This window comes from Eubalaena glacialis, chromosome 10 (genome assembly GCF_028564815.1).
Source record: "Eubalaena glacialis isolate mEubGla1 chromosome 10, mEubGla1.1.hap2.+ XY, whole genome shotgun sequence".
Taxonomy (NCBI): Eukaryota; Metazoa; Chordata; class Mammalia; order Artiodactyla; family Balaenidae; genus Eubalaena; species Eubalaena glacialis.
In genome coordinates, this window is record NC_083725.1 from 5,500,774 (window position 1) to 5,515,684 (window position 14,911).

The 14,911-nt window shown below is 52.9% G+C and overlaps 2 protein-coding genes across 3 annotated transcripts in view; one reads left to right on the forward strand and one right to left on the reverse strand.

The window, feature by feature from the left end:
• The window catches only part of FLI1 (Fli-1 proto-oncogene, ETS transcription factor), a 113,229-nt gene extending 104,724 nt beyond the window's left edge, over positions 1-8,505 (reverse strand). For both annotated transcript variants that reach the window (XM_061203116.1, XM_061203114.1), the window contains exon 1: positions 8,164-8,505. In XM_061203116.1, coding sequence (XP_061059099.1) covers positions 8,164-8,181 — 18 coding nt within the window. In that variant the 5' untranslated portion in view covers positions 8,182-8,505. The remainder of the gene's footprint in view (positions 1-8,163) is intronic.
• A 179-nt stretch (positions 8,506-8,684) lies between these two features.
• LOC133099101 (uncharacterized) lies at positions 8,685-14,701 on the forward strand. Its single transcript, XM_061202563.1, has 4 exons — positions 8,685-8,726; positions 8,882-9,463; positions 9,668-9,821; positions 13,629-14,701. The coding sequence occupies exons 1-4, from the start codon at positions 8,685-8,687 to the stop codon at positions 13,991-13,993; spliced, it is 1,143 nt and encodes a 380-aa protein (XP_061058546.1). The 3' UTR covers positions 13,994-14,701.
• The last annotated feature ends 210 nt before the right edge of the window (positions 14,702-14,911 follow it).

The window sequence follows — 14,911 nt, forward strand, 5'->3', positions numbered from 1 at the left end:
AATGTCCATACAATAGACTAGTATCGCCAAGAATAAAGGGTCAATGGAAATTATAAGCTGGGTGTTACTCTTGGGAAAATGTGCCTACATTTCCTTATAATAAAAAGCCACAAATAAAGATTCCCCCAGTAAGTACTGCTTCTTTTGGAAACTCCAATAGTCAGAGCTTAAAATCAGTAAGCAGAGAAACTTCTACTCTCTAGAAGCCTGGAAGAAACAGTGAAGGCATCCTGCTCTTGTTCGTTTATGCGGGGTTCTGTGTAGCACTGTGCCTCGTAATAGTTTTCAACACTTAGTTGAATGAATAAACGCACGAGTATGAATTAAGTGATAAATACCTGAAGCCAAAAGGACTCTCAGGCATAAGAATTTTGATGTAAGTATATGCATCTATATAGACTGCAAAAGCACTGACAACTCACGAGCTGAGTAATTTTATAATATTAACCTGTTTGTTTTCACATTTCTGCTACATGAACAATATTGCAAAATTGTTCACTCTCAGACTTCTTCCCACGAAAAATCAGTGAATTCCCATATATTCAGACCTAACAACCCTGCTCCTGGTATGTTAGATTCCAGTAGACACGAGAAAACCACGTCTGTCTAGAAATGCAGAGTTAAAGCTCCCGTGACACCTGTAATGCTGGCCGCTTGCATGTGTGCCCTGGGATGTGACATACCGTCTTTTGTTACCTGGGACGCATGGCACTGTCTGAGAAAATGGGCCCTGCTGTGGGGAACACATTTCACATTTCAAGTCTGCATTCTCTTGAAAGTGGCTTGAAAAATTTCATACTCTGGAATTTTGATCATGATCTAAATGGCAGGCACATTGTTCCCCAAAGATGGGAACTGTCTCAAATATTCAGTATTTTGGTTCGTTTTTGTGGGTATAAGCCATTTTGAAGCTGTTATAAAGTTGATCTGAATTATCTGAAAGTGCATCTGAACACATAATCTCTGATCCTACTTGCAAAGATGGTGATAACTCTCTGAGTTTTTGGTTTGCTTGGGTGAAATGTCAGTATTTCTAAGAGAGGTGATGGGCCCAGCCAACCTATGAAAGTCTGTCAGACCTGTCTGAATTTCCATAGAGATTGGATTTGAGTTTCAGGGAAACAACTTTTCCTTTTGTCTCTTCTCACTTACTCCCTGCTGACTCATTCTCAAAAGGAACTAAAGTGGTAGCCCAGGATAGATGGGCCCCGTTGAAAAGACAGCTTGTGGTGAAATCTCTAGAACAACTACGAAAGAAGACACAATCAAAGAAGGGAAAGGATAATCACATTTTTATGAGATCTGGTGAAACAGAGTTTCTCCTCCCTCTCTTGACTCCATATTTAATAAACAAACATCTTTAAACACAGCTGATAGCATGGTCTGGTGGCTGTTTATTTATCACTGTTTTTCTAAGCCTTTCTGCTGCTCTCTTCTTATGGCCTCTGATAAGTGATGGAGCCGCTTCCATCTCCATTTCTTAAGGAGCAGGATGAGAATAGGAAGTCTTCTGAGATTTGTACAATTACCTAGATCATCCCTCTATTAAAAATTTTGTGATTCCTCCTTTCTATGTATTTGGTAAGACCCAAATTCTTTCATATGGTATTTAAGGTCATCCATAATCTAATTCCACCCAATATTTCTACTCTTACCTTCTCCTTCATATGCGCCCCCCCCTACAAAAGTATTCCACTTTCCTAGAAAGCCCCTGAACCATATCTTCCTGTGAAAGTCCTACCCATCCTTCAAAAGCCAAGAGGCATTGTGGCTGGTTTGTAGAAAAAAACAAGTATTCTGGAAACAGAAAACCTGGGCTTGAAAACCAAATCTGTCACCTATTAGCTGTCATCTTAGGCAAGTTACCTAACCTCTCTGAACTTTCATTTCTCCCCAATAAAACAGAGATGTGATGATATTACTTCCCATAAGGCTGTTTTGAGGATTAAATGCACGGGTGTATGTGAAAGTGGTTTGTAAACAGAAGGGACTAAACACATAACTCTTGTTATTCGGTCTTTCTGTGTCTCTCCAGTTGAAATTGCTCTTTCGTTCCTTGAGGCTAGCAGAACACTACTGCATTCTGCTATGCAAACACACACACACACACACACACACACACACACACACACACGCACGGCTTCTCCTCCTGCTCTGTCTCGAGGGCGGCAGCTCTTTTGCCACCAGCCTGGTGTCTTGATAGCATTTAATACCTAGTTCAGCCCCTGCCTAACAGGCATGCAGCAGACCTACTGGCCTGCATTGCTACAGCTGGCATCAGTTTACGATGCCAATTGGACTAAGGTGACAAATTCCCATAAGGCCAGCTAGCTTTGTACGGAAAAGGGTTATTTCATAGATTGTCTAATTCTGTCAAATGTCCAAGATATTGGTCCTACGGGTGATAATGTGGGGATAGACACACCCCATCCATTGCCTCTGGGGAAACATCTCAAAGTCCGTGGGCTACTGATGTTGGGTCTATCAGGTCAGTAGAAGAATTAGAGTGACATCACTTAGTAACACTGTCCCACTGATGAATTAGCACATGAATGGGATGAACACTATAGATAAACATCATTAAAGCAACAGAAAATGAAACAGTGCGTAGTCTTCTGCAGAGAGAAAGACACCTGCATAGCTCTGAGATTTCCAAAATTGCTATTACGGCTGGTTGAAGATTTTGTGAGATTGTGTGTATATGTGTGTGTGTGTGTGTGTGTGTGTGTATAGATAGTGGCCAATGGCCTTTAGTCTCCTCAGTTTGTCACAAAACAACAAACAAAAGATAGACTTAGAAAGACTGTTTCAAGACAGGACAAAAAAAGAAAGTCTTGTTATTCAAAACAAAACAAAACAAAAAAATTATTCTATACCTACATAATGCAACTGCATGTCTAAAATAAATGAAAATAGTAGGGTTTTTTTCATTCTAACTCTAGACAGTTGGCCCCTAAGCTGAAAATCTTTCTATCAAGTTTCAGGTAGAATGAGACTTTTCCCACAGAAGACGAGGAACTTGCTGATGGCCTGAGTGTTGACTTACAATTTGGGGATATTTTCTGACGTTTGAGGGAGGATAAAGTCCTCAGACCATTCGAAATCCTGCCTGGTGGTTCATCATTATAAAGTTTTCCCAACTCTTTTTTTTTTTTTTTTTTGGCTGGGGCAACTCAGTGCTAGCATTTGTCTAATATTACATTTCTAGAAAAGAGGTTTGGTTTAAATCAACCACCTTTCAAAACCAATACCAAATTAACTGGTTGACCCCAAATAGAAAGAGACATGGAAATCTTAAATCTTACATAATGTGGTTATTATTGAAGACCTACTTAATACACAGACTACATATCTTGGGCCACAAGATAAGTTCTAATGCATCTGAGTATATTTTATTTAAATAGTCAAATATTCAATTATTAAAAGAATTGAAATAGGAATTCAGCCCACCTGCCCCTGGTCTGTAGAGGGGCCTATTGGCTATTTAAGTAAAACACTCTATTTTTTGTTGTCTCCTGATTATGGAGACCTTGTTTGTCTACCGAAAGAGAAGGGTTTATTTTGGAAAAATAAAAAAAAATTATGTAAAAATCCTATCCAGAAATTTGGGATTTTTTAATGAATTATGGAAATAATTCAAGATGGTAGCAATACATTTTTCATTAAATAGCAGAAGTGTCTTTAGTCTACAGAGTCAGAGTCTCCATGATATTTTTTAAAAGCTTATCTCTCTGTCTCTGTCCCTCTCTGTGCGTCTCTGTTTCTGTCTGTCTGTCTGTTTCTTTTTCACACACACGCACACGCACACACACAGAAACACACTGCCTCCAGGGTTCTATAACTCATAAAAATGTAAAGAAAGCAAATAAAATGTTCATGGTATAGTGGAAAGAACACTAGCCTGAGGGTTAGGAGCCCTGCTTTCTCACCCTGACTCTGTCACTAGTCAGCCATGGGATCTTGGATAATTCAGTAAACTCTGGGCCTCAGTTTCCCTTCCCATAAAAGGAGGATATGCAGCTAAATAATCTCTAAAGCTCTAAAGTTGCAAACCTGAAAACCTGAAGTTGAACAGCAGCTGAAGTGGTAGAAATTATTCACAAACAAATAGGATTCATCGTCTGGTAACTCCCCGAGGGAGGCAATTCTACGTGGTCACGGGACAGAGAAAAAGACACAGCCTGTTTCGCCCAGAGTTCTCGTGAGTCTAGGCGCTACGAAGGTTAATTAAAAGATGCAGGTGGGTGAGCGGTTCACTCTCAGAGTGAAGACAGCATCCACCTCTAATGACAGAAGTAAAGTCTTCGTTCCCGGGTATCCATCTCTCTGCTGCTTTCTCCCGGGATCCCATCCTGAAGTTTCCCGACTTGACATGCACTGTCAGTGGTAACCTGCAGCCTGGGCCAGTCTGGCTCATGGACTCTGCTGGTTTTCAAAGCCCAGCTGTCACCTCAACCCTCCTTTCCCATTTTGCTCTCCCAACATGTACTGGTTGTGTGATGCTGTGCTTTCCTGAGGTAAAGGGTGAAAGCTGATAGTATCTCTGCTCAACTGCCGCTTCATTGCAAGCATCCTCCCTGACCACTCTGGCTGATACAACCACGTTGCTTTCTATCCCCTAACTTGCTTTACGGTTCTTCAGAAGTTGTATCACCCTGGACATAGAATTATTTATTTATGTGTCTGTCACCTCCGCCAGAGTGTAAATTCCAGCAGGGTTTTGACCCCTGTTTTATCCTCAACACATAAACCAGAGCCTTGGAACATAAGAGACCCCTAATTAAGATTCATAGCATTAATGAAATACCTATTATAATAAATCCATACCCATGATCTAATTTTCTGGCCAGTCGATCCCCACAAGCCCTGTTCCCAAGGAGAAATTCAACTAATGTACAGTCAACGAAGGTACCAGACTTTATTGAATCCTTACCATGACCTACAGCAAGGAGGTACTTTGGCCCCATTTTATAGATGAGAAAACTGAGTCTCCAGGAGCTTAGTGCCTTGCTATAGGACACACAGCAACTGAGTAGCAGAACTGAGAATGAACCCAGGTTTTCTGACTCGGAGTCCCCAGTTCATTTCCCTATTTCATTCACCAGGTCTGCATTTTCTCTGACTGTTTCCCCATCTTTAATGGTACCATGTGCATTGACTGAATCAAGCTTCCATAGATGAAATAAGTAGATTCAATTGAAGACGGCCTAGAACTAAGATGCAGTTTTGGAAACCAGGTCATTCTTAAAGCAGCAACCAGTATCACGTGCTTTTCAACAACTGATACCATCACCGTGGGGAGCAGGGTGGTATAGGGTGTTGTTTAACATTGAGGCTAACTTATCTGTGGCAAAAGAACAGTGGAAGGCCTCCTGCAAATTTTGGTGCTCCCAACATGATGCTCGGAGCCTTCCCAGCAGACATTCTTGGCAAGGAGAAGAGAGAGTAATACAGAAGGACTTATAACAAGGGTGATGAAGTTAAGATTTTGTAATCACACGAAGTTGTGCAAATTATGCACAAAGTAAAAAGCTTCTGCAAAGGAATCCAGACTTCCCTGGCATTCTGGACCAAACAGCTCCCCAGTGATGAGACCCAGAGGTATTTTGAAATATAAGTATGCTTCATATATGAGGAAGAAATACGCAGGTGCATAAAAATCACATCCCAGAATTAGTCAAAGATGACTTGTCAAGGCCATTCAAACTGGGAACACACATTCTGAATCTGTGTCTACAAATTCGACATGGTATGTGGTGTCTTCTGACCTCTCTCAGCCTAGAACTGGATTTCGTGGACACGTAGGTACATGTTCTTGCAAGAGCATGTGAGCGTGATATTTTAGGAACTGAAAGGATTGGAAAGGCACTATTGTAGAGGTAATTTAGTCCCACTATTTCACTTTTACAAAGAGTTTGAAGCTCATACTGGCTGAATGGACTGTGCATCCTCGCATAGAGACCTGGCCTCTCCTTGTCCACTGTCCTCTCCAAACACAGTGTTTGAACCAATGTGGGAGTGGGGTCTGGGAACCCCAAGATCCGAAGGTCACCCATGAACAGGAAACTGTGGCTTTCACACAATTTCAATACCAAAGTATAACTAAACACTCAATCCTTCAGAACGCTGGGCAGTGAAGAAGCCTGCTTGAAAAGCCACTGCTCTGCCCACCAGCAGGGAAGCCAGGCAACCTGGATCAGAGACAAAGGTGCTCTGGGGGAGGGTCTGGACGGGACTCACAGGCTCCCATCACCCAGCTGAGAAGGAATCCTGTCACTCCCACCCTGGCATGAAGCGCCAGGGTCCTGGTCTAAGCTTGTTCTCATTGACGGCCATGCCAATCCCTGTGTATGCATCTAAAGAGGTTAGCACATCCTGGGTTCACAGACCACAGCTTCCTCCCTACCCTCAGGGCCTGTGCTGAGAGGTCTGAGCATGGGGGAGATATTGCTTCACTTCTCCTTAGGGTGTCCACATCAAGACCCTGGAGCCATCTTACCACCCTTCCGGGTCAGCTGGGGGCCTTCTGGGTAAGTGGCAAGCATCCTAGTGAGGGGAGTTTTCTAGAGTGGAGCATCTTATTACTAAACCAGGGATACTGAGACACTTGCACGCACCCACCAATGAGAAGAGAAACTGGCATGAAATGACCGGTGGGTGACCACCTCCCTGCAGGAATGCCGTCTCACCCATTCCTCATCCAAGCACTTTAAAGTGGAGGAACCCAGACTCACAGAGGCTCCCTTCAACCCAACGCAATCAGTAATCTCATCTCCACATTTTCAAGTTCCTGCTGTTGGTGACTTTTACTTAAGTCAGCATATTTCAAACTTTCAGAGAAAAAAAAAAACAACAAAAAACTTAGAAAATAAAAACCACTACCCCACCCAAATGATAAAAATCTCCTGAATTCTCCAAGCCCGACATCTGAGCCTCCTCTTCCTCAGCCCTGAGCAAAGACTTGATTCCTTTGGGTTCCGGGAATGGCGGGCTCTGCCAGCCCCCACCTCACCAGACTAATAGCTTTTCCAGACCGACTCGGGCTTGGTGTTGGGGGACAGCCTCGCAGCCAACTCCTGGTCCCATTCATTCCTCTCGGGCCTCTTAAGGCCAGTCTCATTAGGGGCTGTCCCTCCTCTCTGCTTCTGGCTCCACTTCCCCCTTCCAGAGGGAGCAGGCAGTCAACCCTCGTGAAGCCTGCGGTGAAACCCAGACCCTCACCCGTCCCTCTGGGCTGCACTTGGCAACGTGGACACGGGCGCGAGGCGCGGGGTGAGGCTAGGGGCTGGGGGGTAGGGTTTGGCCGCCCGGCAGTCGTCCGGGCCGCCGGCTCAGGGCCGCTCACTTTACGAGGAGCGGCTCCGCAGGCGCGGGACCCTCTTCGAGAGGCCGGTGGGAGCCCGGGCGCGGACTGCGGGAGCCGGGCGTGCGGAGCGGCGCGGAGCGGCCGGGAAAAAGATGCCCCGGCGGAGGAGCGGTGAGGCCGGCCCTTTAGTCCCGAGGAGCCGGCAGCTCCCGAGCGCCGAAAGCCCGGCAACAGAAGTACCAAGAGGCAAGGAAACCGGCCCGCGCTGACATGTAAACAGGGCTTCCATCTGGAGCAGCCCGCGCACACAGACCCCCAGACACACTCACTCGCACCCCGATCCGCCTGCAACCAATCCACTTGCCCGCCCCTGGGCCCTCCCGGCAGGGGCCCGGGCTGCTGGCGGCTGCCCGCCCGCCCCCGCCGTCTTCGGCCTCGGGGGAGAGGAAGCCGGCCGCCGGGCGGGTGCCCAGAGCCGGGGCCGGGGTGCCCGGCTCGCCGGGTGGGAGTGGTGGCCCCGGAGGTCTCCGGCCCCCGGCTGCGATCGGCGCCCGGCTCCCCGGGTTTCACGCCGCCGCCCCCGCCCGCAGCCCGGCCGGCAGCGCGGTGGGAGGGGACCGGGCTCCGCTCCGGGCAAGGGGTGCGGGGGAGATCGCCCTCGGCGGGGAGCCCGGCGGCTCGCCCCCGCCTGCGAGACTCGCCACCCGAGCGCGGGAGGAGACGGCGCGAAGCCGGGGCGCGGAAGGAAGGGAGAGTGGCCACGTCTTCCGGGACCCCGGCGCCCCGCGCCCAGCCTGCCCGCCGCCTCGCCGCCCCGGCCGACCCCGGCGCTCCGCGCCCACCGCCCGGTCGCTTACCTTAATAGTCCCGTCCATCTGGCCAAGTCTGCAGCCGAGCCCCCCAATATTCCACACATTGACCCGGTTACAGCCTGACCTCGCAGCCCCTTCGGATTAGCCCGGCGCGGCCTCTCTGGCGCCCTGGGCCCTCCCTGCGTGCCCCCCGCGAGCGCCCTGCCCTCGCTCCCCTGTGCACGTTTGTTGTTGTAGCGGAGCGAAAAAGAGACAGTTAACCGGATGAAACTTTTTTTCAGCTAATTTTGGGAAGTGACTTCACTTTGCGAATGGGGAGGAAGTCCTATCTCTCTCTCTCTCTCTCTCTCTCTCTCTGTCTCTCGCTCTCCTCTCTCTTCTCTTCTCTCCCCTCTGCTCTCCCTCGTCTTCCCTCTCCCCCCCTCACACCCCCTCTTCCTCCCCTCCGCGGGTCCTGCTTTTCGCATCACACACACTATATAAATACACGCGGAGATGCCCAGATACATTCATGCGCTGCGCACACAGGATACTTGCTCCCGGGAGATAAGAGCGAGCTGGGAACAATGCCGGGGTCCACGCCCGGCGCCCGCGCCCTGATTCCCGCAGTCTGCATGCCTCTCCCCCCACACCTTCCCCCAAGGTCCAACACTGAACGCCTTTGGCCTCCTTCCTTTTCAGGGGCCGTTGGCCGAAGGTGGCCCTCCTGACTCATTCACTTTCCGTTTCTTCCCACAGATACGTTCATTAATGTTTTTTCCAGCCGGAGTCAAACTTTTTCGGGGGTGGGGAGGGGAGGCGGGGGGCGGGAGAGTTTACTCGGGCTGGGGATAACCTGGAGCCTACTGCCCGGGAAGATCCGGACGCAGACCGAAGCCGACCAACCATTAGAAAGTGCATCCAATGGGAATTTTTCCACTCGGGCCCTCGGCTGCGGAGTCGCGCAGACTCCCGGAGCGGCTCACCCATCGACGCGGACTCGGGGCGGTTTCGGACGGACCCCGGCAGTCGGGGGCGTGGACTCGGCTCCCAGCGAGCTGTTAGCGGAGGGACGCACGCGGGGAGGAGCGCCTCGGCCCCTCCGCTCCTGGGGAGGTCCCGGCGCCCGCCGAGGGCCGGGACCTGCGGCACCCCAGGCCACTGCTCCGCGCCTTCTAGGGTCTACCCCCCGGCATATACCCCCACCCGATGGCCCAAGCCCTGGCACTCGGGTCAAAGCCGCCTATGCAATGCCACCTTGGGCCCCAAGAAACCTACACTACGGCGAGACGATCTCTCCAGGCTGGCCGGCGGGTCTCCAAAGCACAGCAGGCAACATCCCCACACCGACCCAGACTTCTCCCGGGTGAGACCCCCGGGGCCGGGACTCCAGACCATCATCCCCACCCCGCCGTGAGGCCAACCTCCCCTCGGCCCGCCTTGTCGGGCCCCGCCGCCCGGAGAGTCCCGGGTCCCTCCGCAGTGCCGCCGCCCGCTCCAGTTGGCGCAGCGAGGGGACCCCCGGGCGCTCTCGGCCTGACTCGCTTCTCCCCGACCTCCTCCGAAACAGGTTACCTTGTCCACGCTCTCCAGACCACGCTTTGGACTTTCTCACTTTTATTTAAGAGTCCACCCGGAGAAAGAGGAAAAAAAAAAAATCCAGAGGAGATCCGAGTCAATTGGAAAGAAAAATTTTCAAAAGGGTGTCCACAGCGGCGAAAAAGGTGACTTATTAATTCTTTATTTCTTCAGGAGCAGTTGAGCCCGAGAGCTCGCTGGCCTCCCTCCCTCCCCCCACCCCCCTCTCGAAATTAGTCTCATCAATTCAGCTCCAATTTTGGGTTCGAATACAGACACGGGTCTGAACGTGACCAGACCTGGAGTGGCGGATGCAGCTTGCCAGCGATTGTGACTCGGTGCGCGTACGGGGGAGAGGGGTGGGGGATGGGGTGGGGGTGGGATGGGGGCCGGGCCGGCCCCCTCCCCACCTCCTGTCTGCTTCTCAATCCAGGGGTCTGCTCGGGGGCTCCCCTGGGACCGCCACATCTGGTTACCGCTAGCGGGGTCAGTCCCCCCCTTTGCCTGGGGCCACCAGTTCTGGAGTTCAATTAAAAGAAATCAGGCTTAACCCTTTCCTCCCCTCGGCCCCGACGCCCGCCCTCTCTCTCTCTTCCCTTCAGCGTTTCCACATGCTTTCCAGAGAGGAAAGAGGTTAAAGGGAAAGGAAGAATGAATTACATCCTTTCAAACCCCAAATTGTTTCCTTTTCAGCCCAGACTCTGCCGACCTTCAAACGACAACAAGGCTTTCAGGAGGGAGCGGGGAGACCGCTTCCCACACGGACCTGACCAGAAACCCGGCACCCCCGGGCCACATTCCCCCTCTTTCAGGCATAGAGAACTCCAGTCTACGGCCAGAGGCCCCCTTCCTGGTGCGGGGCAAACACTCAGGCCGTTAAAGGCCACCGCAGGCCAGCCAGCGTCTCCCCCTTCTACACCCGGTCTTCCTAGTACTTGAGAAGGCAACTCTGTGGCCAAACATTGGCCAGGTGTCTCTTCCCAACTCCTGTCCGGCCTGGCAAATAACAGATCGGCTTCACTGCTCTGATCAGTAAGTCACCCCAACATCTCTAGTACCCCCAACTCCTTTTAGCAGGAGCTGCCTCTCCCCTAGGGAGAGCTCAGTGTGGAACTAGATTGAAATGAGGACTTGCCCTCCTGCTTGAGCTGTGGAACTCAACAGCACTTGCTCTTTCTGCCTGTAAAACCAAAGCTTCTGGCAATTTCGTAATTTTGAGGATGGTGGGGAGGGGGAAGAGGCTGGCACTGGTACAGCTGTCACCCCTTAGTGACTCACTGACTGGCACTGGGGCCGTGGCTTTGAGTGTTTACCAGCCCCTCTGTCAGAAGCTCCTGTCCATTCACAAGGTCCTCCACCCAGAAAGAAAAGCCCCCCAACTCTGAAGAGCCCTCTGAGGGAATCTGAGTCTCCCTGTGACCCGCATTGGCATGGCAGTGGGCAGGGCTGCCCACTTATGTAACTCTGGGTTTGATGTCCCACTCCACTGCTGCTGCTGCTTTTTTAAATCCTGAAGGGGGAAAAAAGCCCTAACCAAACACAACAGTAAACAAGTCTGCCCTGTTTAATGTGGTTACCACCAGACATCTGGAAAGATGGTTTGATCCTGGCAGCTCACATTGTTTTCACGAGCAGCCAAAGAGAATATTTCGAATGTTTGCATTGAGACAAATTGATAGAGAGCCTGTGGTGAGGCGGCTACAGATGAAAACGGTCTTGGAGCTGGGGAGGGGGAATCCTTCCCCTTCTCTCTCCTCACCCCTCTTCTGCCCTCTCCCCTCCCCCTCCTCCCCCTTCTCCTGGCCCAGCTAGGGGCTTGTTACCCCAGCCCACGCATTTGCTCACACCCTCTTTCCTGGCTCACCAGAGACTGTCCTGCCTCTCCCTTTCCCAGTCTGGGCAGGGCTGGTGACCAGGAGCTGATGCCCAGTACCATCCTGCCCACTCCACCAGCCCCGGCTGGCTTTCAAGTCAGGGGAAGCTCACAGCCAAGGGAGCCGAACCCGCATTGAAAACAAAAGCTAGCAACCGGGGGTCGGGGTGGGGTGAGGGGGACCAACAAAAGGGCCCACCACACACTTCTAAGTCTAAGGTCACTTGCAGAAAGCATGCCCACGGGGGCGAGTACTCAGGAAACCTTTGGACTTGGAGCATTTTCATTGCAACTGTGGTGGGGCGACTTGCCTCGCACCATCCGCACTTGACAATATTTTCAAAGATGCGGAAGTCCTGCTTCCCCCGGGAGGGGAGCGGCGGGGTGAAACGTGTCTTGGCTCGCTCAATGTCAGCCCTTTTGACCCGGTCAAGACTTTCCAGACGCGGCTTCCCGGGCTTCTTCGGTCCCAGCCCGGGTTGGGGGTGGGAGGACGCGACAACCGGAGCCGGGTCCCTGGGGTGCCTCCAGACCTCGGGGCCTCCGGTCACTTGAAACCCCGAAAGATGCCAGGCTTGGCAGGGCGTCTCGGGCGGGTCCTTCCCCTTTCGTCCTCCCTCCTCCCGGCCCCTCCGGCCCGGCGGCCTCGGCGGGTATTCGAGCTGGCAAGGGGGGTGGGGGAGGGCGCGCGGGGGAGGGATGGGCGAACGAGCGCCAAAACTCCAGACTGCACAACTGCAGCTTCAAGTGTCTGGCCCCTCGCTCGAGGCCATAATTAATTTGAGATTTATTTTTATTGGAGAACTCGAGTCTCGTCTGACCTTAGCCAAACAAGGCAGCTCGAGCCGCCCCTGGATGCGCTTGAATGCCGGGGAATATTTCTGCAGGAAGGCTCTGCAGGCGCGCCTGCTTTGAATTTGTTTCTCAGACTTCATCGACTCACAGATTGAAGGAAGATTTAGAGCCTCTGCTGGCCCGGCCCGCTCCCCACGCTCGTTCTTGCCTTAGCGCCAAGAGGGTTCAAAACGCTACGTGGGAGGCCGCGGCGGCGGGAGGGCCCGGGAGGGGGAGGGTCTCTGCGCCCCGAGCCCCTGGCGCTCCGGGGCCGGGTCCCCAGACCACGCGGCGTCGAGGAGGAAATCCCAAGGGAGTCCGAGACTGACCAGAGAGCGCAGGCTGACAAGAGGTGGAGACCAGCCAGGTGCCGGGACCCTCACCCGGTGGCGGCGCCTAGATGGGGGCTTTGGGGGAAGGGAGAATTCACCCTTTCCAAATCTCCAGCCGCCCTGCCTCCCAGCCGCCCCAAACAGCATGCAAAGTACAGACCTGTGTCCTTGAAACGCCGTTTCAGGACCTGCCGGCCAGATGCTGCCCCTGGGCCGTGCCGTTGCGAACATTCTGGGGCTACCAGCCTCTTTTCGTCTGGTTGGGGGGAGTCTCCCCCAGAGTGCAGCGTGGGCTGAACCAGCACGCCGGTTGGAGGGGGAGCGAGAACAAGGAGTCTGGGAGACTCGTAAAGAGGGAAAGTGGGGGACGCTGCCAGTCTCGAGTGGGGGGGCGAGGGGTCTTCAGGGATGTGCTCCTGGCGCTGGGATTGACAAGTGCTTTGCCCAGTGCGGGCACCTCGCAAGGACGTGGTCAGGGTTCCTCCACTGGGTCTCCTGCCCCTCCCCGATACCTGCAAGTGGAACGTCCTGGTTGAACATTCGCATTGGGAAACCCGGCTCCTTGGGTTTATATTCTAGCTCTGCACTTACCAGCTCTGTGGCCTTGGACAAGTTCCTTAACCTCTCTGTGCTTCAATGTCCTCATCTGTACGTTGGCTTTATAATAGGATCTACCTCCAAGGGCTGTTGTAAAGATGAAGTGAGTGTTTAGAACTCGCCTGGCAGTCAGCACAACTTTGCCCTTATTGTTTGTATCTTGGCTCTGCCCCTTGTAAGCTGGGTTACATTAACCTCTCAATGCCTCAGTTTCTCATCTGCAAAATGGACCACCTCCTAGGGTTGTTATTAATATTAAATAAGTTAGTACAAGTACAGTGCTCTCCCCCTTTTCACCTTTCTCTTGCTCTTTCCAGCCTCAAACCCGCCCTACGCTCTCTCCTGCGCGGTCCTCCTGGAGCACTTGGAACCCAGATCGCTGCCCGGGTGGAGTGGGCACCCTTGGTTCCCCAGGGCCCGGCTCGTCTCCTGGCTCCTGGGGCCCAGGCGCCTGGACCTGCCGTGTTTGTCAATAATATCGGAGTCGAGCGCTGAGGCGGGATGGCCGGGGCTTGGCGGCCGGGGACTGTTTGTGCCCCTCTGGCGAATGGTAGGCGTAGGGAGCCTGCGGAACAGACCCAAGATTGTCACCGCCCCGCGGACCTCCCGACCTCATCAATGCGCCTCTTTGTGCAACAATACAAACTTTGTGGCTGCCGAAAAATCCATTTTTTCCCCTTGAAAGGAGCTCCTGCGGCGAGCGGCTCCCCTGGCGGCCAGAGCTCGTAGACTGCCGCCCCTCTCGCCCTCCCCCAGCGGCTCCCTCCGCTCGCCGGGGCCCGTTTGCTTTTTCTCTGACTCTTGGCCTGGGTCAGGCTCCCGGGCTCCCACTTGCCCCCCTGGGTCAGCCTTAAGGTTTTGGGTCCCCGGGTGTGTCCAGGCTCGGGGGTCCCAGTGGATGGGAGAGAGACTGCAGCTCCCCGCCCCGGGGCCCTTCGCAGCCCTCGGGGCAGAGCCGGGAGTGAGAGCCGGGTCAGCTGCGCCCCGCGTCCCGGGAGCGGTGGGGTGGGAGCGGTTACCGCGCCCATAACCCCTCAGGAAACCTGGACGCCGCGAACCGAGCTCGCTGTAGTCTGTGTCTGCTCTGCCACCTCCTGGGAGCCATCCATCCACCCATCCGTTTACTGATTACCCATCCATTGATTCACTCGTTTTTCATTCATTCATCACTGATAGATTAAACACCCCTTCCCGGCCAAGCCTTCAAAACCTGGCTTCCCCAAAGGGACTGTGGACTCCTTCAGACCACAGGCGGGGAAGATGCTACTTGGTGTCAACAGATTTCCCTTGAGAGAAACAGCAGGAGGGCTGGACGCAAAATTGACGCGCCCAGATAAGACCCGAGAGTCCCCACGCCGTCGAGGTGCCCGGTGCCCGCAGACGGTCACTCCGCCCGGCATTCGCGGGTGCTGGACGCAGCGGAGGGGGGCAGGAGGGAGGGGCGGGGGCCTCTCGGGGCGGGGTTTCGGGAAGGAGGGGGCGGAGCCGAGACCTAAGGAGGTGGGAGTTAGTTTGCCGAGCCGCAGCGGTCCTTCCTTTTCGGAGCTGGGGAAGGATCTGGGCTGCTACTCGGAAGGCGGGAGGTCGCGCTTGGGCTGCG